The 27,853-nt window shown below is 39.3% G+C and overlaps 1 protein-coding gene across 4 annotated transcripts in view; it reads right to left on the minus strand.

Annotated features, from left to right (window-relative positions):
• The window catches only part of rap1gds1 (RAP1, GTP-GDP dissociation stimulator 1), a 91,099-nt gene that overhangs the window by 28,002 nt on the left and 35,244 nt on the right, over window positions 1-27,853 (minus strand). For 2 of the 4 annotated variants that reach the window (XM_088016126.1, XM_088016125.1), the window contains 3 exons: window positions 25,173-25,298; window positions 13,006-13,152; window positions 6,824-6,952 (listed from right to left, as the gene is read on the minus strand). In XM_088016126.1, coding sequence (XP_087872252.1) covers window positions 6,824-6,952; window positions 13,006-13,152; window positions 25,173-25,298 — 402 coding nt within the window. The remainder of the gene's footprint in view (window positions 1-6,823; window positions 6,953-13,005; window positions 13,153-25,172; window positions 25,299-27,853) is intronic. The other 2 variants (XM_088016127.1, XM_088016128.1) reach the window with 2 other exon arrangements.

The following is a 27,853-nucleotide window of genomic DNA, read 5'->3' on the forward strand; positions in this document are numbered from 1 at the left end:
TTTCCACATTAACATGCTATTACATCCATAAAAATCAAACAAACTTCAACACCGCCACCTAACACCATTCTCAATGCTATCACGCAGTTCCTGCAACTGTCCACTAGGCAGTTCATTTGTCAAATCTTCCAAATAGCTTCCAGTCCAGTTCAATGTGAGTCCAGCAGCATATCTTAAAAGTTTGGCCAAAACCTGACCTCCCAGAAAGGAGTCACTTTCTGTTTTGAGGCACAGGATTGGTGAGGACTACTTGTAGGGTTTGATATGTGTCATATGTGGTTATCAACAGTTAGTGGATAGTTTCAATCTTATGTCACAGACAGGGTGAAGCAGGGTAAGAGACCCAATAATCTTCAGTGTTTTCTCTGAGTGGGTGGGGCTTTAGTGAAGTCATTAACATACTCCGACAATGTTTGAAGCTGTGCTCCATGATGATGCACAAAAAATTTGGAGCAGATCAGGTATTGTATCAGGGAGATATAACTGCTGGAATAATCTAAGGGGCACCCTGGAGTCAAATTTCAATACACTATTGGTCTCTTTAGTGGCTAACAAAGGTCATACATACATATGCAGTTTGGTGCCAATCGGTGATTTAGAGCCAAATGTATGCAAACAGTGAAGGATTGAAATTTGCCATTCACTTACACTCACACTTCTGTTATCAGCCAGTGTTGAGAGAATTCATCATCAAGTTATTCTATGTTACTTGGCAAAATGTTTAAACCTATATGAATCGAAGAGTAAAAGTAAGACATCCAGCAGAAAACAAACAAAAACAAAACAAACAAAAAAATAAAAACAGGTGACTTCCTGATTGAATTGAGCAGGGCTAAAGTGATGTCACCACTTGACCATGTGAATGTGACAAGGGCTGGTCTGTAATGAGAAAGAGAAAGTCTGATGCAGCTGTGACCTTGTATGTGGAAGTTATTGCACCTTGGAGTTCATGGGGAATGGTCAGATTTTGAGGGTTGGCCACACCCACATGCTTTGATGTACAAAAAAGATTTTGATAACTTTTGATCTTCAATGCCTCGGCATTGTACTCAGTGATTCTGAAGTCTGCATGTCAAAAGCTATAGGGGGGTTTCCTCAGATACAATATGTTTAAAAAAGACACATTTTGATGCAAAATAATTGAATTACTGTTAGGTTTGGTCCAAGGCTCCAAGGGTGCGTTCACACTGCAGCCTGAAGTGACCCAATTCCGATTTTTTTGACGTAATGCGACCTGTATCCGATACGTATCCGATTCAAATGCGACCTAACCAGTGACGTGCGGTGAGGTTCTTTGCTGGTGAGGCACTGACTTATGACTTAGACACCATGCATGTTATTGGACCTACGGAAATTTCGCGTATGCATACAACGCTGGGGGGCAAAAAGAATAATCTTTTACATGTCATCCATAGAGGCATTAACTCAGTGAAACTTAAAAATGTAGGTATTAATTTTGTGCTATGATCCACAGCAAAGTGATCTGTATTTCGCCAAGCTAAGCAGACTCGTTGCCATAGCAACTGACAACAATGCCACTTCATGTTTTAGGATATAACACCAAGAAACATTCAAGAATGTTGCACACAGAACAAAACATTCAGTCTGTTCTTGTAGTACATTTTAGGCTTAATGTTTTATTAATAAATAATTGTTGTGGTAGATTAGCTACCACTTCACCGCAGTGAAGTTAGTTTCAAGTTGGATATTCGATATTCGAGCTCCGGGGAGTAAGCGGCATTTAGCTCAAGGTTGATCTGATTTATGAACGCTAATGTCGGCCAGCGGTTCTCCACCGCTCCCGGCCCGAGCACAGAGGAGTAGCCGAAGTTTAGCTGAAAGTTGATCCGATTTATGAACGCTACTGTCGGCCAGCGGTTCTCTACCGCTCCCGGCCGCAGTGCCCGAAGGTTCACTTAGGGACTATCAACAAATTACTGAACCAAACATTCCTGTCAAATAAATGTTAATAAATGCCTTGAATTGTAACCAACTAACTAATTGTCAGTGCTAATTCATGCTTTTACATGAGCCAAAATAGCATCTATAAAATTTTAAAGTCATATACAATATTTTCAATAATTTTAATATTAAATAATATAATGTTTTCTTCAATAGCTTCCAGGTCATTTGACCTAATGACTCAGAATCACTTTGAAATAATTATACTAGTCTCTATAGATGAGGCACAGACATTTGTTTTCCATTTTGAGCCATTTTCCATTTTTTATTAATTTTTTTTGTCAAAATTGAGGGTTTTTATTCAATAGCTTCCAGGTCATGTGACCTGTTGACTCAAAATCACTTTAAAATAATTCTACTAGTCTGTATAGATGAGGTACAGTCATTTATATTCGATTTGAGTCCTTTTTATAATTTGTAGGTATTTTTATATTAGCTTCTAGGTCATCAATCAATCAATCCAATTTTATTTGTACAGCACATTTCAGCAGCAAGGCATTTCAAAGTGCTTTACATAATAAAAACAGGAAAACACAGAGTCATGCAACACAGAATCAACAATCAAAACATTACATTAAGAGCTGTCATTAAATTCGTAATTGATTACGTTTCAAATACAACTATAAACAGGTGGGTTTTTAGTCGAGATTTAAAGGCACTCAGTGTTTCAGCTGTTTTACAGTTTTCTGGAAGCTTGTTCCAAATTTGTGGTGCATGGAAGCTGAATGCTGCTTCTCCTCGTTTGGTTCGGGTTCTGGATGCAGAGCAGAACCAGCAGTGTTGTGGTACTCGAGATCGGTCTTGGTGTCGAGACCGGTCTTAAGACCATTTTCTGATGGTCTCGGTCTCGTCTCGGACTCGACCGCATTTGGTCTCGGTCTTGTCTCGGTCTCGGGCGCTGAGGACTCGGCATTTTATTTCAAGACCAGTCGAGACCGCAACTGTGAAAATATCACTAAACGTACAGCATACTGTCCAGTTTATTTGTTAACATCTTTGTTTTCAGTGGATGCAAAACGCACCGATTAAAATCCAAGCAACTACTGTTTCTGTTACTCCCCTCTCCTCCACCCCTCCCCTCCCCACCTTTCACTCGCGCGCGGCCCTCCACCAAGACATGCACAGTGGTTTTCTCTCAACGGCAGAAAATGTTTGTCTAATCATCAGTAATATAATAGCGCTGCATAAATAGTAAGAAATCCGATGGCCACAGCTAACTCAGCAGCGCTTCGCTTTCACAGACGGTGGGGACGTCTAACTTTTTTCGTCACTTAGAAAAGTAGCTCAAAGAAGGCAAGATCTGTTAACGTGATGTTAGCAAAGCTAGCTGTACAGAGACACATAAGAATTTGTGATGAAAAAAAGTCACTCACTGTCTGAGTTATTGTGCGGAGGTGTTGACTGACTTGTCGCATATATGGGACAACGCTGTGTCCAAAAGTCTGCAATATAGTGAGGTGACATTCAGAAACAGTCGATTCTTCTCCACGGCTCTTTACTTATAGATAGGACTGGAGTGTCACTCACTGAGAGCCGTTGTTCTATCAGATTACCATACGCTGTCAGAATAGCATACATGCAGTGAGTACCGTGCCTGCGCATGCGCATTAAGAAGTCTGACCGTCAGAGGAGTTGTCAGTTCACCATATGCAGCAAGTTATGACGAAAATAAGTCATTAAATTGTTTTTAATAATAACTATATAGATATACATGTGTTGTCATGGTTTCAAAGTGTATTTAAAGCAGGGTCTGGCTGCAGCTGGAGTCAGCTACAACACATGCCCGTGTAAAACTCACTTAACCGCTAAGTTAGGATGCCATACAACTGTTAATAACAAAGTGCATGACGATCTACGTCATGATTCTATGTTGCTAGCATACATGCAGTGAGTACCATGCCAGCGCATGCGTCTTAAGAAGTCCGACCGTCAGTGGAGTTGTCAGTTCAGCATACGCAACAAGTTATGACGAAAATAAGTCATTAAATTGTTTATAATATGACATGATATGATAACTAGATAGATATACATGCATTGTCATGGTTTCAAAGTGTATTTAAAGCAGGTCTGGCTGCAGCTGGATGCCATACAACTGTTAATAACCAAGTGTATGATGATCTACGTCATGATTCTATGTTGCTGATTAAATAAAATCATATGGTGTTTTTATGGGAATATGGATCTTTCAGATTATTTTGAGAAGCAATTTCGATCATATTTTACATTTTATTGTGTCATGCAGCACAGGCCGCTGGTCTTGGTCTTGACTCGGTCTCGACTCCCCTCGGTCTTGGTCTTGTCTTGGTCTCGGGTTAGGTGGTCTTGAACACAACACTGAGAACCAGAACCAGAAGACCTGAGGGGTCTGGAAGGTTGATACAACAGCAGATCCTTAATGTATTGTGGTACTAAACCATTCAGTGATTTATAAACTAACAACAGTGTTTTTCTATTCTATTCTATGAGCTACAGGGAGTCAGTGTAGGGACTTTAATACTGGTGTTATGTGATCTATCTTCCTAGTTTTAGTGAGAACGTGAGCAGTAGTTCTCACTAAACTTTCACCCAATTACTCGAAATCAGTGTAAAATTGTTTTAGTAGACTGGAGCAGTGAGGTATGCTCATTTTTAATTCATTTTGACCCATTTTATTATTTTTAGGCAATTTTATATTTAAAAAATATATTTCCTATTTTCTCTTCACCTCCATAGGATGCCACCTTATCGTGATGAAAGGGTTTGAGTGTTGAAGTGACTCTAGGAGTTATGCTGTTAGGGGTTTTATACCCCTTTTAAGGTCACCCAATGCTAGAGGTGATGAACCAGACAAAAAGCAGCCCAAAGACCCTTTATGAAGAACACAATCAATGGATACAGTGACCTGCGTCCCCTCACCTGGACGCAGGTCACCAGGGCACCACCCTGGAGCCGGGCCTGGAGTTGGTGCTCCGTGGCAAGCATCTGGTGCTTGCCAAAACACATGGAGTCTGGCCAGGCTCAGACCAAAGTGGATTCACCTTCCCATGGGCTCACCAACTGTGGGCCAAAAGGGCTGGGTGCAATGTGGGATGTTAGAAGGCCAAGGGAGGGGACCTTGGCCATCTGACCCTGGGCGATAGACTTTTTATCAGTGGGCATGAAGGTCACCTCTCTGGTGGGAGCCTGAGCTGGTGTGTGAGGTTGAGAGGTTCTAACTAGAAATAGTCTCATCTCATCACATGACCCAAGATGAGAGCCATGCGCTAATTAATGGAACATTAATTAACAATCTGATGTATAGCGAGAAAATGTAATGTTTCAGCTGGCTGTGTTTCTATGACTTTGAATTTTTGTGTTTTTATGGTTGTAAAGCTCTTTGAAATGCCTTGTTGTTGAAATGTGATATATAAATAAAATTTGATTAGATTTTTGGATTTGGGTGTTTTCTGTCCGAGGCCACGTTCTGCACAACCGGGGTTCTGAAAGGATCCATTTTGGTGGCCTTGGGATCACACCTCTGCTTTTGGCAGATGTTGTGGCCCTACTGGCTTCATCATGTCGTGATCTACAGCTTTACTGGAGCAGTATGCAGATGAGTGTGAAGCAGCCGGGAGGAGGATCAGTATCTCCAGATCCAAGGCCATGGTCTTGAGCTGGAAAAGGGTAGAGTGCCTTATTTGGGTCAGGGAAGATTGTCCTGACCCAAGTGGAGGAGTTTAAGCATCTTAGGATCTTGTTCACTGTTGGAGTTCATTCATTTCTGTCTCTGTTCACCACCCATGTCCGTTAACCAGTTTCAAGACCCGACCAGAACCACTCATCATAAATGACCTTGAGAAATAATGAGATTTGGTTATATATAAAAACAAGCTTTAATGCTAAAAGATGATCAAATTCCACAAGCCATACTTATCATCCAAATGGAACATCATGCTTCTTATGTTACATTCACCGTCCAGCGTTGGGCCAAGTGAGGCAAAGATTGTAGCAAGTTTAGCTTTTTATTCATCTCTGCAATCTGTACCCTCCCTAAACGGTACTCTAATCAGTTTCAGTCTGTTTCAGTCTGTTTATATATGACTGCCAGCAGTCACATATAAACATGGTTATGAATGCTGCAGCGTGTTAAGAGGCTAAAAGAGATGGCGGAAAATACAGAATCCATAACATCAAGAATGAGGGCAAAATGGAACAGGAGATCAATAGAAGGATTGGTGCAGTAAAGTGGGCGCTGTGCCGGTCTGTCGTAGTGAAGAGACAGCTGGATCGAAAAGCAAAGGTCTCGATTTGCCAGTCGATCTATGTCCCTACCTTCATCTATGGCATAGGCTTAAGGGTCTTGACTGAAAGAACAAAATCACAAACACAAGTGGCCAAAATTAGTTTTTTCCATAAGGTGTCTGGGCTCTCCCTTAGTGATAGGATGAAAAGCTCAGTCATCCAGGAAGGACTGAGAGTAGAGCTGCTAATTTTTCACTTCGAGAGGAGCCAGCTGAGGTGGGTCAGGCATCAGATGAGGATGCTTCCTTGAGGCCTCCCTAGTGAGGTCTTTTGGGCACGTCCCACCAGCAGGCTTTTAAAAGATTGGTGATCTGCCATGAATCGGTGCACTAGTAACTGTTCCAGCAGAATCATCAAGTGGGTTTGTTTTTGCTGAAAACCCCAGTTTTATTTTGCGATGGGAGCATGTTTCTCCCATTTTCATCTCTTCTCCAGAGCAAATGGAAAAGAGATGAAAGCACACATCATCACCAACAGCAGTTAGTTTTGTACCCCACATTATACTGCATTAAAAGTGCTGAGAAAACAGTCCTCCCTTGTGTATCTGTTTAACACGTTTGACATGGAATATTTCGAACCTGGGCTAATGTAGCGTACTTACCCAGCTCTGCCAAGTTCCCAAAAGCAATCAGACACATTTCTGTCAGGGCGGTGTTGTGGGAATGGATGCCCAGCAGCTTCACCAGGGTTGGAATAACACCCAGGTTAATCAGCTGGGCTTGTAAGGTATCTGCAAAAACACAGATATGAAAAATGCAGCTAAGTGATGTTTCTTAATATGTAAAAGGTGTGTGCCACAAAAACCAATGTTTTTATGTCATTTGAGAAGAAACATTATGAATTATATTGAGATGAAACATTATGAATTATATTGAAGTGGTGTGTCTGGCTCCCGTGGAGAAATTTGCTGACCACATGGCAGCAAATATTCAATAGCAGGATTTTAGATTAGATTTCTTCTTCTGTCAATATCAGGATACAAACACTTAATGGCTGAAGACAGAAACATGGATAATAGGACACAAGAAGTTGATCCTCTAAGGTGTATAAAATGTGGTCGATAATTTAAATGCTGAGAGGGAAAATGAGGTAAAACACCTTCAGTACTGAAAACCAAGAATTATGAGGATAAGTCAGCAGAACAGAAGACATACAGAGCAGAGAGAGCAAAGCCATGATCACCTCACAGACTTCCAGAAAGACTATTAGCAACTGGACATAAATATTAACGTTTTTATTAAGATGAGATCTTATAGGTGCTAACATTGGGGAATGATTCTATAATTTGACACACAATCAATGAAAAAAACTACATAAATTTTTATTCTGCATTGAGAGCATGTTTCTCCCATTTTCATCACTTCTCCAGAGCAAATGCCTTCTCAGATTCTCAGCAAAAGCTAAGAAGCTGATGCACCAATAACAAAAAGCAATGGCAATCCTTTTAACTCTAAAATCTACATGGGGTGTTACATTGAAAGCTGCAGAAAGTTGCAACCTTTCAAAACCTCCCAATCCGCAGCCAAGTGGATAACCCAGCAAAACACTCTGCCAACACACACACGGTCATGCCTTAATATTCTTGTGTGAACTCGCATCGACTTCCGTCAATTTCTGTAGCCTAATCCTGATGTTTTCCCTAAGCCTAGTCAAGTCTAAGAATTTAGCCTAACCCTAATTCATAAATAGTGTTTTCCGTTGTGTAAATCAGCAAAATGTCTATACAGTTCTAGTTTCAGGTCAACTTTTCTCCTTACCATTACCTATAGACATGCACATATGCAATGTTGTACTTTTATCCAACTGAGAACTTTGTATTAGTTATTGCATTTATGCCTAACCTGGACATTTTCCTGACCCTAACCAGAAATGGTATATTCCCAACGTTAACCAAAACTTAATTCACAACTTACCTCTAAACCGAACTACTACTAGAGCTTAGTACAACTGAAAAAAAAAAGAGGATCAGGACAATGTACTCACTTTCCACATATAACTTCCCTTCGCTAGTGAAAATGGTGATAGTCCTCTATGGGTGTGTTCACACTGCAGCCTGAAGTGACTCAATTCCGATTTTTTGGCAATTCTGATTTTTTTGCCGGGGCCGTTCACACTGCCAGTAAATGCGACCTGTGTGTTCTGCAGTATAAACGGGCAAATGACCTGAAAGTGTCCCGCATGCGCAGTAGAGGGCGCAATAGCCCTCTACTGCGCGGTTGGCAGTGTTCTGCCAACCGCCATAAAAAGAAGAAGTGCTCAGTGTTTGCGGAAGTAAACATGGAGGCTAATGGTGGAGCATAACTTATATATTTGAAGTTGTTATCCGGCCGGAGCAGCATATTAACAACTTAATTCTCATATAGTCCGTCATGGTTGTTGTTTTTCTTCCCACTTGCGCATATCAGGACGCAGAATAGTGAGATTTGTTGAGAAACTGACGTTCAGTTCGGATGAATGCGGCCTGGACGTTAGGTCGCATTTGGATCGGATACGTATCGGATATGGGTCACATTCGAAAAAGAATCCAACCTGTGCTGTTCATACTGCCATGAAAAGATCAGATACAGGTCGCATTACGTCAAAAAAATTGGAATTGGGTCACTTCAGGCTGCAGTGTAAACGCACCCTATGAGTACTATGTACAAGTACACACTCACAAACAAACCATCCAGTCCAGTCCGGGACAGGGAGCCATAGATAAAGCCTTTCAAAAGTATCCCTCTTCCTTCTCCAATGTTTTCCCATTTTGTCTCATTAAAACCTCAAATATCTGTGGATTTTAAGTAATCAACACAAAGTAGAGTGGAATTGTGACGTGGCAGAAAAACACATGCACTGAATTCAGAATCACGTGTTTGTGATTCTGAAATATAGTCAGAATCACAAACACATGAACTCTCATTCTTAAACTACAGAGCTTGATGTGAGGTTAGAGCATCCTCTGCTGCTAAAATTACTTCAATTCTTAATTTCCACAAGGCTCAAAAGCGTTAATGGGAAATTTTTACCATCCTTCTGAAAGCAAATTTGTGTGGTCAAACACTGAACTCTTTGCAGGTCAGTCAAGTTCTCCCACACAAAACTGGATCATCCATATGTTTATGGGCCTTGCTAAGTGGACTGGTGCTCAGCCACACTGGAACATGAGGAAACTGTCTCCAAACTGTTCACTCAAAGTTCTTCAAATGTTTTAGTATGCTGAAGCATTAAAAGTTCTTTCACTGCAACTGAAGGAACAAGTCTAACTGCTAAAACAGCCCAACACCACATTCCTTGTTCCTCTCTCCACCAAACTTTACACCTGACAATGCAGTCAGGCAAGTACTGTTCTTTCAAACCCTCGGCAGTATGATTCCGAAGAACATGTCCGCTGCTATATAGTCCAGGGCAACAAGCTCTACACCTCCCCATCCAGGCTTCACATTGCCCCTGGTGATGCAAGACTGGGGTGCAGCTGCTTGAACCTGAAACCTCTTGAGCTAATCTGAAAACCACATAAATTTGGAGGTCTGCAGCTGTTGACTTTGCAGAAAGCTGATGACTACACAATACACTCCTCAACATCTGCTGACCTTGCTGTAATTTTGAGTGGCCTCCCACTTCATGGCTGAATCCTGTTGTTCCCACGTAACTAATTGTGAAATATTTAGTTGTAAGGAAATTTCATCATCTTGTTGCCACACTGGAGTTGAATGGAAGTGATCGGATTAGCTCTGCTTCAATTGGCCTCCATGTCAGAATTCAAAAGCAAAAACCATTGTTGACCCAAAAAGAACAAAACAGCCCATCTCATACTTACTGTTGGGAAAATATTCTCTGACCTAAAGCTAGCATTTCAGGAAGACAGCATCATGTCTACAGTCAAACAGTCTGAGGCTTAGGACCTAGAGTTTAGGTCCTAGACTTACTGCCATAATGGACAGAACCATGGATTCTAGAAAATTCTGAAGGATAATCTCCAGCCATCAGATTATGACCATAAGTTCCAGGACAATCTAAGTTATGCAGCAGGAAAATGATCCAAGGTATACCACCAAGTCCTCTTCCGAACAGTAAAAAATAAACAAAAAGGGATTTGAGAGAAGCCTAGTCAAAGTCTGGACTAGTTAAATCCATCTAAGAACCTATTGCATAGACTAGTTTAAATATTATATTCATTCTGAAAAGCCCTCCAATATGCCTGAATTTAAACAGAAAAGAGTGGGCCAGGATTCTTCCACAGCCATTTTTCAGACTTCACAAACACTTTTAAGGACATCTGATGAAGACATGACCGGTTCAGGGGGCAATTACTTTAAACATAAAGTAATTGCCCCCTGAATCAATACAGAAGTATTGATTCAGGCTCATTTTGTTTGAAGTTACAATTTGCTTGATGAACTGAAACATGCAAATTTGACAGTCTGAAGAGGTAAAAACTTTTCCCAGCACTGTAAGGAATATCCTTTGGGCCCAGTAAGGTTCACTTTGTTTTGATAACACGTTACCACTTCTATTCTATATGGTTTCTGTCCAATCAAACCCCATGACTTACATCTGGTCTCCATCTTTATTGAAGACCAGGTACGAAAAGCTGATGCTTACCCGTCTCTGATTGGAGTTTTCTTTAAATTAATACATAGGTTAGTTTGGAAGTCAAGTGCCGCACTGATGGAGGAAAAAACTTATGAGGATTTCTGCCTTTGCGAGTTAAAGGTAACAGGTTAAGGTGTCTCTGGTTGACATGACTTAACCAGTCCTAGATTTCACTTTATGGTGTTACAAAGCTGGGAGTCAGTTTTGGAAGTTAGCTCACATTTTGCAGGCCAAAAGATCCTTGCCTAAGGCTGGAAAACGAGCATCCTTTATTTGTTTAGTTCTTTTTACATTTACATCTGACAAAAATAGATCAGTTAGAAACTATAACAGAGAAATGTGGAATGAATTGCTCAAGATAAATTACATTTGACTTTAAACCATATTGTGTGTAAACTAAAACCAATTCAAGTACTTTGGGGCCAGTTTTAATCCCAGAGGTAAAAGGCTAAAACAGAGGGTGAAACATCATTATTTTTGAATGCTAATCTGGAGGTTATGTAAAAACCACAGTGATTAATGAGTAGGACATAATGTAAAACTCCATTTATTTCTGGAATAAGCAATAAAATATGGGAACTTATTTCACACTTACAATATCTAGAGTTAGAAAATTATCTAATGATAATTAAAAGTCTTGAAAACTCCACAATTTTCGAGACTGCTTAGGATGATAAAGGATTTAGGAAGTATGAAAGAGCTGGCAGACTACAAGGAAGCAGCAGCAGATACTTGTCAGAAGTTCTAGAGCTCAACAATTAGCGTTTAAGAATAACTCTTAAAAAAAATAAAATGTTGCAGTTTTGTAAGACAGCAACAAACAGGTCAAGCGTTTTTCCACCGAACTGATTCTAGTGCTAAACCACAGCTGGAGTCGGAGCCGGCTCCAAATGGTTCCTCAGATGGTTTCCGTCTTAGAGCCTCGTCATTACATGACTAAAAACCTCTCTTCCACCCACTCTTGAGGCTAAATTTGGATACCTCATTGTTCCAACCTGCATTTCTGATCACAAGTGAAAAGGAAGTAGGGGTGAACTGATTGCAGCTTTCTGCAATCAGAATTGCAGAAAGCCTATCACCCCAAACAAAACTAGCAATGGAGGGATGGCTGCGATAAACAGCACCAGTTAATCGCCCAGATCTAGTGGGCTGGTCTGTCAGTCAGCCCTCTATCACAGCAAAACAAAAGGGAATTATGGCTGATTTTCAGAGCTTTGTGAAGATAGACAAGATCAATTTCTCAACGTGAAAACAGCTACATTCACTGGATGATGAAATAATAATCATTTCAGGGCCAGATAAAAAACAGGACTTTTAACAAAATACCTAAAATCATTTTAAGGGGATATAAAAATTTAGGGCGATATTTAAATCCAATATAACTATTGCTGTTATGGTCAATAACCAATATTTACAGATATTTTATGTAATACATATACGCTTATTTTCCCTTTAAAAGCCTCAAAAAAAAACAAAAAAAAAAAACAGCCAACCTGCTAACCTCACCATCGCTTCAGTTAAACTCCCCATAATCCTACACTGCATCACTGTCACCAATATGGTAAAATATCAGCTCACACCAAAGTTAGCATCAATACAGTGTGCGTCCAGAAGCATTTTAGCTACATGTTTGGATATAGTTCCTGACAAAGGCTGTTGTTTTTGCTGGATGGCAGACAGGAGCAGTCTTACTGCTAAGCACCAGCTCTTCCAAAGCAGTGGAGCTCAATTGGTGGAAAATCTGGAGCCATGTCATTCATTAAAGCCCAATCTGCTACTGGTTCTGGGAAATAAAAGGAGGGTTCAAGTCTAAGGGCTCCAAAATACGTTATCCGTCTCGCTATACACAAGGGTGAAAGACTAACAGACTGATGCTCCCTTGAGCTGTGTTACTAAAATAGCTTAAAAGCTATATAACTGATGAGGACGCTCTAGCAGCTGAGTCACAGCACACTCTCTAAAATCCCATCTGGCTAAGAGTTGGGAGGAAGGCACTGCTAGGATGAAAGATGATGTTAATGAGTTTAGATTACTTCGGTGAAGATTATGAAAAAGCAAGAGGATGTGACAGAAAGAAGGGAACAGATGAGCCTGAATTAGAGAAGCACAGATTAAGTTCAACATCTACCGTCTGGGAAGAAGAAAGAGAACGCCCACTGATTAGTTGAGATAAGTATAAAGTCTTTGGGGGAGGAAGATGGTCATTACCATTATCATTGCTATAGTTCATCAGCATGCCACAAAAGACAGCCAAGAGTCTCTCTTTTTCCGGATCAGTATTTTGGGAGAGGGACTTAATGTGTTCAGCTACTATCTGAGCCCCTCCTGCCAGGTGTACTGCATTCCTGCCCTCATCTGAAAAACAAGAGAGGCCGGGACAGAAATCAGCCGTAAAGCAGAGAACAAACAACCACAGAAGTCACAACAAAATCCAAAACAGGCAGAAGTCACAGTACTGATGAATATAAGCTAAGAGTTAAACTTAACTTTCTGCTTGGTAATGCTGAGTAAATTCGATTTGGGTTTATTCAGAAATTCAGCAAAACAAATTCCAACAAGCTGTATGGCGGCACAGAGAAAAGGACAGAGCCCTGATTTAAAGGGGCAGTATTATGTGTTTTCCAGCCACACAGTGCCATATTATAGCACAATCAAGCAACTATGCTGCGATCAGTTGTTTAAAAAATCCTGAATACTTCAAATACGACTTCAAATTAACTTTGACTGTGTAATTTATTGCCTTGAAATTTGGCTTTTTAAAAACTCCTGCTCTTTCTGAAACTCCACCTTGAGGAAGTCATCACAATATGGTTCGTCTCTTAACCCTTTAACAACATTTTTTACCAGTGTTACATTAAGATATAGCTCCGATAATACCCCAGTTACCAACTGGGGGAACTGGGGGATACACAGTTCCCCCAGTTGGTAATTGGTGCTGGTTAGTCTGAAAGAGTTGATTGGTGAATTTGTGGGGGAAGGCTGCTTTGTGAGACTCAGGAGCTTGGAAACTAGCAGCTCTGAGGAGGAGCTGTGCCTTGAAGCCATACCCATGCGTGTTGCACAGCTGAATGGTTTTCATGGAGAATACATTCCATACATTCCAAGTATGTTTTTGATGAGGAAACAACATATAAAGTTCAGGAAAGTAAATTTTACATGTTACAGTGCCCTTAAAATGCTTTCCAGACACCCTGACAACCATTTTTTACACCTTTTGCACATATGGGCATTTTCTGTTTCCAATTCAACTGAAAAACAAATAAAACTGCTAAAAGTAAAGCATATTGAAGGCAAAGGTCAACTACTGTCTGATTCAGTTTCAACATTCCGACTGTAAGCATGTCACATCCTGACTGGACAACATTTTGCCACTCCACTCTGTAAATTAGCATTTCAACTGGGGTGGTATTGCCCCCCTGGGGGGCATTCAAAAGACAACTGGTGGCGCAGGGAGAAATATTTACAGAACGGGGGCATTTGCTTGAAGGTAAACTTTGCAACTTAGATCCACAACAATACTAGTGTTTGAGCTACTGCTAAAAACTGTGGTGTGCAACATTAAGGCATGCATGGCTGCAACTGCATCTTCTTCTCTTCAGCGTTTCTGTTAGCTTCTTATTGCAGCTCCAAACTCCTGCCACTATCAGTAGCTTGATCGCATCAGTTCAGTTTTACACTGGCTGATGGCCTTGGTGTGATTCCTTGTCAGATCATAGAAGTCTGGTTTTCAAATATTTTATGTTTTATAGCAGGTTCCTACACATAGTATTATTCAGCAGAAGCTATTTTGTATAAAACCTGAATTTCAAAAGGTTCAATAGTAAAATATTTGAAAAAGTACAATAGTAAAATGTAGCAAAAGATACAATTTAGCAGAAGCAGAAATTTGTATAATTACAAATAAAACCTGAAATATTTCAAAAAGTACAATAGTAAAATATAACAAAATATATAACATAATTCAGCAGAGGCAGAAATTTGTATGCAACCTGAAATATTTTAAAAAGTTCAACAGTAAAATTTAATATGAATGAAGACTTCTTGAAGAACAAGAAGAATGCTGACACAAAGATATAAACAGAGCACAAGAGACAAATGCATTAAAGAAATAGGAGAAGGTTTTTCTGTACAGTTAAATATGAACAGCATCATTTTGTTTGTCAAAAAGTATGAAAAGTCCAAAAAACGTCAGTTACTAGAGTGTACACCAACAACTGACAACAGTTTGAGAATTCCACCATAGGATTACGTTGTAAACCTGAAAATGATCAAAAATCTGAATAAAACATTAATCACAACTGTGGGAAAACTGTAAGAGATATAAAAAAGCCGAGACATTTGAATATAGTTTAAAGTCTTGTGACTTGTTTAAAAGTTGAATGGAGTTTCTAGGTTGAAATAGGCAGAAGTAGACGTCCATCCTTCATAGTAAGCTATGAAAAAATAGAACATTTTAGCAGAATTTCATGGAATTTTGTAAAATTTCAATGTATTTCAATGGGGCTGAAATTTGCACAAAAGCACAAATATTTCAAAAAAGTACAATAGTGAATTTTAGTAGAAGATATAGCAAGAATCTCCAGAAGAAGCAGAATGTTTTGATATATGAATTGGCACAATTAGATGAAGTTAGTAGAAATAGTTAATGACCAAAACAAGTAAACATGATCTTAAGTAATGCATTTTTTGACAAACATTTGTAGGCACCAATAAATTATCCTAATTTTCTTTTTTTGGGGGGGAATTGGCTGATAGTATAATTTTCCAGTTTCTCATTCAGCCACAACAAGAAGATTTAGAGCTCACTACCTTGGCCCAGCTTAATCAATATGAGGCCCAATGTAAACATCACTCCTGCATATTCTCGGTTCAATATTTGCAGATCTTTTTTGAAACATGCCTGCAAATTATTCAGAGAAAACTTATTGTTAAAAAATAATTTTTTTTATTATTTTTTATTTTTATATTTTTAAAGGGTTTTTGTCAGCTAATGTGTCATTTATTTGACAGTCGTCAGATATGAAGCCTTAGGCGCAAGTTCAACCTGTACTCTCCTTAACTGGCATCATCTATCACCACGCCTTCGCTGCAGCCAACCAGGACGCTCCACCGCTCCGCTTCGATCCAATCATCCAGCAAGAGCTCCTTTAAAAGGCGAAGCAGCCACAAGTGCACCCGCTTCAGTTGTGCTTCAAGATGACTTCAGTCGTGCTGCAACCCACCTCCTCCCCATCTCCACCATCAGCCTCCCAGACACCTCAGGTCCTATCAAGACTTCCCTCCAAGCTCCACTACCAGTGACCGGGCCCGGGGGAAGACTTACCTGAGCTTTGCTCGAGCCGATCACTCAAGCTTGCAGCGAGTCTCAGCTTGCACGTCTTCTGCCGATGTCCGAGCCCCAAATTCTCGGTCTAATAAAATTGTCTAACTGCTGTTTCTCTCTCCATGCGAGTCTCTACAGATTGAAATGAAAGTATGCAGGGTTTCCCCCAGTGTATTATAAGCCTGGCAGCCCACCATGCTTTACCAGCCCCGCCGCCAGGCTAAGTGTTGCTTGTTTACGTTTCTAGGGAAGAAAAACAACAAAAAACGTTTGTTTTTTTTTTGTTTTTTTGTTTTTTAAAGCCGGGCTGCAAGCGTCTCTTTTGCTCTTAGAATTTCACTAGCAGAGCAGATTTGTCCTCAAGAATAGGTTTATAATAGATAGGTTTATAGTTTATGCATTTAAAAGCCGATAGCGCGCGGACCAATCACACAGCTAGCGCCTCTGCGCTTTGCCTCGTGCGCTGCCGCTGCTTTACCTCAGCGGGATCGCGTGCGCCTCCTTTTACTCAAACTGGACACAGGCTGACCTGTATGGATATTTACATAAACCTACTGTGGGGAATTATGATCCTTTGGAGAACTCTAGGTAAGAGTTTAAAACCCGCCGCGTTAGCTCTGGTTGCGCAGCTCTATGTGAACCGCAGGAATAACGTAGCGAATTCAGAGGTGCGTTGTGGATTGGTGAGAATGATTTATCTTTGTGAACGAACAATTATATGCAGCGTTTACATCTCAACACGTTGCCCAGCATGTGGCTCTGTGTTTGTTTTCCCTGTAAAGTTCATGTCTGTGGTCCCGATTGGCAGGAGAGTTTGTGGATAACGAGCAGCGCTAACCTCATCATGCAGGTTCAGCCTGGTGAGGAGCTTTCGCGCTCTCCTCGGAGTCAAGCATCACGCTAATTTTATATTATATTTTATTATTTTTAGTATTATTTTTCCGGTTACACGATGCATCAAACCATATGAAATGCTTTGTCTACTTGGAGTTGATGCGTGCTGCCGCACGGAGATCTGAGAAACTCATCCCATAAACTCGACCAACCAGAATAGTTTCTGTGACGCTTATTAAAAACTCAACAGACACGAAATGGAAGAGCTACTAAAGCCACATTAGCAGCATTGAATTAAATCTCCTGTTTGTTGCGCATTTCTGCATAGTGCAGCAGATTACCTCATTATGCAGGGCCGGTCCAAGGCTGTATGAGGCCTTGAGCAGAATCTGACTTAGGGCCCCCTTTTGTTCCTAAAAATATCAGCACCTCTAACAGCTTCTGTGTTAGATTTAGTGAAATATGGGAGAAGGGACTAGTTTAATTGGCCAGCCTAAAAAGCAATAAGTTATAATCGCAGTTTACTAAATTGGATTTGTAAATTCAAAGATTAAACTAACAGCATCAGATTGTTGCTATGTGTTTTTGCGCAACTTCCCCTCCCCTCTTCTCTTTCTCTCTACTTCCCCTTCTGAGAGGAGGGAGATGTGCTCTCCAGCTCTCCATCTAACGCAGGGGTGTCAAACTCCAGTCTTCAAGGGCCGGTGTCCTGCAACTTTTAGATGAGCCTCTGCTGCACCACACCTGAATAGAATAATCAGGTCATTAAGGCTCTGGAGAACCGATCTACACAAGGAGGAGGTAATTAAACCATTTCATTCCAGCGTTTTGAACCTCTGGCACATCTAAAAACTGGAGGACAGCGGCCCTTGAGGACTGGAGTTTGACACCTGTGATCTAACGGGTCCGAGAAGCCTCCAACTCCTGAGTATTACTACAGATGAGAATATAGAGGACATTCTGTTTAAGCTGGGCGCGAGAAAGACTAGCCTGGTTTCTAACGACCTCCATCCAGATGTCCCACCCTTTTTCACCCTGTGAATTAGCCAGATTGAGCAGCCCGCAATCAGCTAGCTTCACAGAGCACACCTGTTAACCGTCGCTCTCTCTTTCTTACAACTTGCACTTGTTACTGAACCAGGTAGGTTTTAGTGACTCGGGCGAGTCCCAAGGGTGTTGTTTGGGCTAAAGCAACCTATAAAACATTTTCCACCTTTTCCTCCCAGAATCAAACTTCATAGCTATTTTACAACCATCAAAGAACTTTAAGGTGACTCATTAATTAAATGTCCACAACATCTTTTAGATTTTCTTAATGCTAATTATTTTATTAGTAAGGCAATTTTGCAAGGGTCAGTACAGCTTAAATCAGTAACAGAAATAATCAAATAAGTAAAATCAATAATCTAGCCTATCTTTCCCTAATGCTGACACTGTGAACTAAAAAAGGGAAACTTTGAGAGAGATGGACAGAGGTTGGCATCTTGAACCCCAGAACTGGCCTGATGATGAAAAAGGTGTAGCAGCAGCAGAAGGCGGCTCCCAGTACAGGAAGCGTACTGAGTCAGAGCGGCAGGTCTCGGGCCTCAGGGTGACTTCCTCATGCGCGTAGCGGTCCTCAGCTTCTTGTCTTGCAGCTCTGTAGCTCCTTTCTCCTCGTCTCACGATCTTTCTGGTCCATTGAGATGTAGACAAGCTGGCCTCATGGAAGGAACACACCAGTTCTTCATCTTTGCCTTTGTCTTTGTCTTTGGGGTCTGAACCCAGCTGGTGAGAGAAGTGCAATTTGAAGCCACATGTTGCGGGGCTAACGGGTTGGTCCCCATGTGCAGAACAGTCTTCGGCTCTGTGGCCCCGGCTCTTCTTCAGCTGCAGAGTTCTTTGTCCATCTCGATCTTGGCTCGAAGCTGCCTGAAGGATCCAACCAAAGATTCCTCTTTTGCACTCACCTTATAAAGGGTTTATCCACCCTTTTGCTGCATTTGCATTGGCTAGCTTTATTGCTGTGCCTGTCTCATTGGCTGACTGCTTGGACCGATGATCTCATATCCATCACCGTTTTGGAGACATGATGTCTGTTCTAATGACCCAGGGTTGATCAACAGTCCTCTTACGTCCAACCTTTTCTTAGGAAAGTTGAAGTTTAGCAATAAGGTCTTGGTCACCTCTGCTCTCCTATCAGTTCCTCTTTTCCCCTGACATTTCACCTACCATCTACCTCCAACACATCATCAGTGACCTTTAGTTACAGTTACACGTTTTACACCATTTCAAGTTCAATTTCAAAATCACATTTATAACCTTTTAGTTTCTCTGATTTAGCATTCATTTATAATTTTATAATAACCATTACTTATTAGTTACTCTTAGTTATTACAGACATTTCTGAAAAGAAACTAAGAATAATCCATTATTCTAATTATTTAATACCAAGTTACAGTTACTTCTTCCACCTGTAAGTACTTCCACAGGTGTAAGAGTAAGTCCAAATATTTTTATAATCAAACCAACATCAACCATTGGTTAAATCAATATTAATTATTGGTTTAATCATAAGTTATCATTATTCATTTAAGTATTTTACTCTGGGTTTTCTCCAATTACTCAAAATGTTTAGATTTTATTCTTTAAACCTTTAATGCCTCGAAATGAGTAATCTGAACTTTTTATCCACATGCAGGCTGGAAACTTCCCCTTTCTTCAGGAAACCTGCTCTTCCTGATCCATGACTCTTCCTCTGCCCGATTATGATTTTTTATGATTAAATAGAAAAAAGTACAATTAAAGCAAAGTTTGCAGCAGTGTTGTGTTCAAGACCACCTAACCCGAGACCAAGACAAGACCAAGACCAGAGTGTATCGAGACCGAGACAAGACCAAGACTTTTAGGGTCCGAGACCAAGTCAAGACCAAGACCGAGGGGAGTCGAGACCGAGTCAAGACCAAGACCAGCGGCCTGTGCTACATGACACAATAAAATGTAAAATATGATCGAAATTGCTTCTCAAAATAATCTGAAAGATCCATATTCCCATAAAAACACCTAGATATTAAATACTTAATACATTTTACCAATATTAAATATTCCATTTCTGTGTTACAATGTGTCATGGTCTCGTGCCATCCCTAAAAACATAACACCCTGGGCATTTGCCCATATTGCTCATGTAAGAAACCACCACTGTCTGCACCATTAAACATAGCAATTGAGGCAATGCCCTGACGGTAAATAACGCTCAACTATGAACACTGACCAAGGAGCAACAAGCAAGAATTAACCAAACAGAAGGCGCTCAAAGTGACTGTTTTCACTCTCTATCCCAGTACATGAAGCCAGGTAGTCTGACATCATGGCAGACATTACAGCTGCCACTTTGAACAAAAACAATCAAAGAGCAATGTGCATGCTCTGCCTGCTCTTTCATTCTTGTGTTTTAGTTATTTGTTAATTTAAATATCAACATACATAATTAAATTAAATAATGATGCAGTGTACACAGAGCATTACTAGAACAAAGAACGGGTGTTCTGTCAGGTCAGATCGTCATACGCTTAGCACGAACTCACAGTGTTCTGTCAGATCAGCATACGTTGTCAGATAGTCGTACGCTTAGCTCAGACATGCATACGCTGTCATTACCATATGATTTTATTTAATCAGCAACATAGAATCATGACGTAGATCATCATACACTTGGTTATTAACAGTTGTATGGCATCCAGCTGCAGCCAGACCTGCTTTAAACACACTTTGAAACCATGACAATGCATGTATATCTATCTAGTTATCATATCATGTCATAAACAATTTAATGACTTATTTTCGTCATAACTTGTTGCGTATGCTGAACTGACAACTCCACTGACGGTCGGACTTCTTAAGGCGCATGCGCTGGCATGGTACTCACTGCATGTATGCTAGCAACATAGAATCATGACGTAGATCGTCATACACTTTGTTATTAACAGTTGTATGGCATCCTGACTTAGCGGTTAAGTGAGTTTTACACGGGCATGTGTTGTAGCTGACTCCAGCTGCAGCCAGACCCTGCTTTAAATACACTTTGAAACCATGACAACACATGTATATCTATATAGTTATCATTAAAAACAATTTAATGACTTATTTTCGTCATAACTTGCTGCATATGGTGAACTGACAACTCCTCTGACGGTCAGACTTCTTAATGCGCATGCGCAGGCATGGTACTCACTGCATGTATGCTATTCTGACAGCGTATGGTAATCTGATAGAACAACGGCTCTCAGTGAGTGACACTCCAGTCCTATCCATAAGTAAAGAGCCGTGGAGAAGAATCGACTGTTTCTGAATGTCACCTCACTATATTGCAGACTTTTGGACACAGCGTTGTCCCATATATGCGACAAGTCAGTCAACACCTCCGCACAATAACTCAGACAGTGAGTGACTTTTTTTCATCACAAATTCTTATGCGTCTCTGTACAGCTAGCTTTGCTAACATCACGTTAACAGATCTTACCTTCTTTGAGCTACTTTTCTAAGTGACGAAAAAAGTTAGACGTCCCCACCGTCTGTGAAAGCGAAGCGCTGCTGAGTTAGCTGTGGCCATCGGATTTCTTACTATTTATGCAGCGCTATTATATTACTGATGATTAGACAAACATTTTCTGCCGCTGAGAGAAAACCACTGTGCATGTCCTGGTGGAGGGCCGCGCGCGAGTGAAAGGTAGGGAGGGGAGGGGTGGAGGAGAGGGGAGTAACAGAAACAGTAGTTGCTTGGATTTTAATCGGTGCGTTTTGCATCCACTGAAAACAAAGATGTTAACAAATAAACTGGACAGTATGCTGTACGTTTAGTGATATTTTCACAGTTGCGGTCTCGACTGGTCTTGAAATAAAATGCCGAGTCCTCAGCGCCCGAGACCGAGACAAGGCCGAGACCAAATGCGGTCGAGTCCGAGACGAGACCAAGACCATCAGAAAATGGTCTTAAGACCGGTCTCGACACCAAGACCGATCTCGAGTACCACAACACTGGTTTGCAGGACACAATAACACACACAACCAGATTAATTTTATTACCGTCTGACTGATATATTTTCCAACTCCATTGAAATGTGTCCCTAGTTTTTGTTAACACAGTCAGAAATTAAAAGAATGTAAAAAATAAATCAGGCATTATTGGGGGGCACCAGACCTTCTGAGGACCCCATGACCACTTCCTTTCTCTTCCTTTGCTAAGAGGGCTAGTTAGCTCTGGTTAGCTTATGTTATTCTTTAGTTTTTTTTCTTCTATTTTATTCCTAAGTTGTTTGTCACAAACCATGATGTATCAAATCCATAACTGACAATTTACAAAACTTTGATGACATTTTGTGAAATAAATGCTTAATTTTAGTATACTGTAAAGATTTCATGGACCTGATGAGCTACAAAACAGCCTCCTTTCAGAATAACATCATATAAATTGAGGTAGTTTGGTATTTTGTTAACTCCGTCAGATGTCAACTCCATCAGAGTTTTTGTGACTCTTTCAGTGAAACTGTTGACAAATCTCACTTAAATGTGCAATTAATTCATTTTAATATATTTTACATAAATTGCATTACTTCACATGTATCAAGTATTTCTTTTTACTCACTAGTTTGTCACCACTTTCAGTTCTGTGTCAACTCCGGCAGATGGACCTTTTGTTTTTTGTTTTAAATTGCATATATATATATATATATATATATATATATATATATATATATATATATATATATATATATATATATATATATATTTCTTGAGAAGCATTTGTCTGTAAAAATGAGTAAAAACATACTAATAGGGTCATTAAAAATATTTTATAATTATTTTTGTCAGATGGTGATGACAAAGTTCTGGGTCAGGTCGATTAAAAATGTAATTTTAAAAAAAATGTTGCAACTGGGAGTCTGCACCTTAGCATCTTTACATTTCCAAAACATTATTTGTCATATTTGCATACATAAGGTTGAGAAATAACAAAAAAAAATTGGGGAAAATTAAAACCCATTTTGTCGCTATTCTCAAGAATCACTGAAGTGTTAAATTTATGTATCTGTGGTCTGTTTTAAAATATTAGCGTTTATGGAGCCCCTGAAGCTCTTGGGGGCCTGATGGAGCTGCTGACTTAATTTGGATTAAACAGAAGTGCAAATTTGTTGTTTTTAGACTAGTTGTGGGTTTAAATAGCATTTCACTCGAGATCTTTTCCCGTAACATATAATTACACAGTAATACTTTTACATTTGCTGTCAACTTAACATCTTTTAATACAAAACACGGTGGACCGCCTCAATGCCCCGACCACCAGGCTTTCTGGGGGAAACCCTGGTATGTCTCATATATATATATATATATATATATATATATATATATATATATATATATATATATATATATATATATATATGTATGTGTGAGAGAGAGAGAGAGAGAGAATGCTGTAAAGGTCATGGGCCCGAACTGGAACCTGTGACGACCTCCATATACAGGTCTTGTGCTTCTATCCTTGTGCCACCGCTGTGTCCCATTGTGTATTTTTATCATAGCGCATATCTAAAAACTCTGTCAAAAAATGCAACACCGGAAGTTGAAATACTTTGGCGCAATACTTCTTGACACACCATTTGTTAGAATTTGCAAAGCAGCCAAACCAAGAGCAAAATGTGTTTTTCCTGCTGCTGATTGGATGTACTCCCTAGAGTGGAAATAAGAAAGCTTCTGGGGTAGTGCTAAGATGGTTTCCACTTTGCGTATGGCTGCATATTAATGTGTATTTGGTGTGTGAACTGTTAAAATATACAGTTGTGTTTTTAGAGGAAGACTCAAGTATTTATATCAGCTACCCTATTGTCCCTAACCAGAGGTCCACTGTAATCTTTACTGCAGTAATCAAACTAGAGGATTTTGTCAATGCACCATAGAAGCTAGGTTTGCTAGGTGTGACTTGCCTATGCTCCAAAAGAGCATAGGCATTGAAATGCAGTTCAAGACATCATGGTTGGGAACAAGACATGTCGTCACAACCCAGCAGGAGGAGAAACTTTATAGCAGTGGTTCTCAATATTTTCTGAGCCAGCATCCCCCTATCCATTATCCAGGTCCCTTACCGCCACCCCATCAAAGAGGATGTAGGCTACTTGCACTGAATATTCAGTGAGAATGCATTATTGCACTCTCACTGTTTCTCTTTATTATTATTTCGACTTCCGTACATTTTTCTGTTTAACATGCTCACATTAACTAATTTTACTAATTCATATATTAAAACATTCTGCTTCTTCTGCTGAGTTATGCTACATCTTTTGCTAAATTGTACTATTGTGCAATTTACTATTGTGCACTATTGTGCTTTTTGAAATATTGGCACTTTTGTGAAAATTTCAGCCCCATTAGAATTTAAATTCTTCAAAATTCCACAAAATTGTAAAATCTTCTAATTTGTCACATCTTACTAATTCTGCCTACTTCAACATAGATACGCCATTCAACTTTTAAACAAGTCACAAGGCTTTAAACTATCTATGTCACAGTAGTTTCCCCAAAAACGTTTAATTTTATCTGCTCTGAGGAAATCTTGACGTGTCCAGAAGAGAATCAATGATATGATTGATGGTTGCAAACAACCTGGAGACAGGATTCATCAGCAGTGCTTCTTCCATCTCATCAGCTTTGCTTTATATCCTAATAATCTTGCACCTACCTCCACCTGAACAAATGCCAGGTCCCAGCAGATTGCAGACCAGCTCTTCAATAAACTCTGCATCACATCTGACAGTTGTAATGAGAACACTGCTGGTAGAACGTGGATTAAATGATGAAGTTCCTCAGAATGAACATCACTGAAGGGCTGCAAGCAGCCATTTTACATGCAATCATATTATTGTCAGATCAGCTGGAATCTCTTTTAGGTTTGCATATCACAGAAGAAGTGAAACTTAAGCTTCTATATGTGACTGTGCACATTCTAGACACATTAATCCCTCCTGATGTAGATGTAATCTTTGAATTTGTTTGTAGAAATATTTTTTACTGTGCTAAATGAAAAAAAAAATGGTAATATAAAAACAGTCCAATGGAGTCAAAAATATCAACCCAGATCCAGTATGCTCTTTGTTGCCCAATTTCTGTAGCTTTTTGGCAGATTATTAAAAGAAACATAATCCTCTGAATCAGCATTTCCAAAGCAAATCTAACTCCTACTTACGGCTGTCATAGCAGATGTTGCCAAGCGCTCGACCGGTTTGCAGTAAAACCTCCTGGTCGGTGGAGTTTAACAGCTGAACTAGAGGAGGGATGAGGCCGGCTTCCACACAGGGACTCCTCATGTACTCTGGAGAAAAGGGATCAGAATCCAATTACTAAACAGAATCAGAATTCTGATTCTGAGTTTATGTGATGGAACGGCACACATGGAAGAAGAAAGCCAGAGACGACACACAATGAATCCATTAACCTCGGAATAGCCACGGAAAAATGTGCTGGGCCAGGTTTTAGCTAACTCTCCTGTACATGTATGTGTAACAGTGACATTTCAAACTGAAAACACAAGTTGATCAGGTCAGTTAATTTCAATTCAGTTTATTTTATATAGACCCGTAAAGAATTAAATACAAATAGTAATTAATGTTTTTACATCAGATTAAAGAAAAAAAAATATCACAAGCAAGATGCAAAAAAATGAACTGCATAAACAACCCACCAATTTTTATTAATTAAAATCAAAGTGTGGTGTGCATTTGTATGTCCTACCTCAGATTACCTGCAGCTCTTCTGAGCTATGACTCTACCATGCTCTTTGTATCTATTATTGTAAAAAGTAGCTCAAACTCAGACTGGATGGAGAGAGTCTCCATGTCTCTGAAAAATCCATTTCCAAGACTTGCTGCAGATTTGGATTTAGGTCTGGACTTTGACTAGGCCATTTTAATCATATAAATATGCCTTGATCTAAATCACAGCTTCTCATTCCTTGCTATCAGAGTCCCCTCTAATCATGAGTGAGCATTTACTGAGTAAAGAAACCATTCAGCTGTTCAAATATATTAGGGCTGCAATTAATTATTTTATTAATCCATTATTCTACTGATAGATCAAATAAAGAAATCTGCAGATTTTTCAAAATACATTACAGTGTATATAGTAAAAATGCAAATAAGGAAATAATTTAATTTATTTTTAAAGTGAGAAAACAAACATTTTATTGTATAAAATGTAGTAACGGTATAGCGTGAGTGAACGATACATTATTTGTGGCAAAGGAAGTACCTGCAGCTAAAACAAGTGAAAAGCTCAGTTCTGTCTGCTGGGCTGAACATCAATAGAATGTAGGGCTGATCAGGGAATTTTCTATTTAATATCAAATTAATTATTTTAAATACAAGGTGTTTATTAGGAGATTTTTTTTTAAATAGAATTTGAACCGGGTGAAGCTAAAACTGCCATTTGAGTTCTGGGTAGAACATACTTGCACACAACTTATGTGGATTTAAGGTTTTGCCTACCTTAAATGCAAATTGTTTATACTTTCTGGACATGTTTGACTTAATTAATTTACATTTCTTCTTTCAACAAATTGCCTTTTTTAGAGTCTGTAGTCTCCAGCTAACAATTACTAAATTACTAAATTAGTTGGCAATTATTTTAATTGATTCATCGTGATGAGTCCAATTCATTGTTCCAGCCTTGAACAGAAAGGAAAGCTTCCACAACAAAAATCACACATGTGATACAAGATGCAGCTGGTGGAGTTTCAACCTTCAATCTACCTAAATAACCAACTGAAGGAATACACAGAGCTGTCTATAACACGACAGCCACTCCGCTGACTGCAGACATTTTCCAAAGCAATGACAGCTAAATGGGTGATTCTCACGAACCCAGTCATTTGAATGTCTAAGAAGATTTTAAAGTCATACTCATGAAAATTAAAAATAATTCACTTTTATTTGAACAATCATCATTTCTAATATTTGGCACAGTTAATTGTTAGTTACCAAAATATTTTTTTAAATGTTTTTTAACTAATTTTAGAGTCAGAAATTCATTACCGTAATGCGTCCACAGTAAAAAAAAATGCTTTCACCTCAATTTATCATTGTAATTATTCAAGCTGGTTTATAAAAAAATACTACCAACTTGTGTAAAATAATGTAAACTAGCTCAATATTGTAATATCTAATGATTTCCTATTAAATAATAAAATATATTTTAATAAAAGTGAGTGTCCAGAGGTGCAAAACTCATTACCGTAGCACCTTGTTCGAAGTCCTGTTAAATTTATAGAATTTTTTAAAATTGAGTTATTTTGACCCATAATGTACCACAAAGAAGAGAAGACAAAATATGGCTAAAAAATAAGATTGTTTGACATATTTTGATTATGATAATTGTTATGTTTCTCCTTGCATACGCCTATTCGCACACCATAGGCGATCATTACCGTAATGTGCATTACCTCATGTGCTTAAAAAGTAAATGATTAGATATTTTTCTGTAGAGAAGATATCAGGGAATTTGTATTGTAGGTGAAAAAATTTTAGCTGACTCACCATGGCATGCTACCATTTTATGCTATCTCATGCGATTGTCACTCATTACCGTAATGCACAACTTTCATTACCGCGTAATTTTAGACCTGTTGCGGTAATGAAAAACAAGATTACGGTGATGAACAGTGTCTTTTTGAAATGAAAACATAGATAAATACATAGTGCATTTAAACTTTAATGCTCCTTCTTATTGTTTTTTTTACACAATTACAGCAGTTTTTTATTTACTTCCTACTTATGAAAAATGGTTATACTATTTTATGGCAACAAATATTAATTACCTAATGTGAAGGGCAAAAGGAAGTAGTGCTGGATATCAATTAAAATTTCCAAAAAT

The sequence above is a fragment of the Poecilia mexicana genome, unplaced genomic scaffold (assembly GCF_051168715.1).
Source record: "Poecilia mexicana isolate PSO_F unplaced genomic scaffold, ASM5116871v1 scaffold_18, whole genome shotgun sequence".
Lineage (NCBI taxonomy): Eukaryota > Metazoa > Chordata > Actinopteri > Cyprinodontiformes > Poeciliidae > Poecilia > Poecilia mexicana.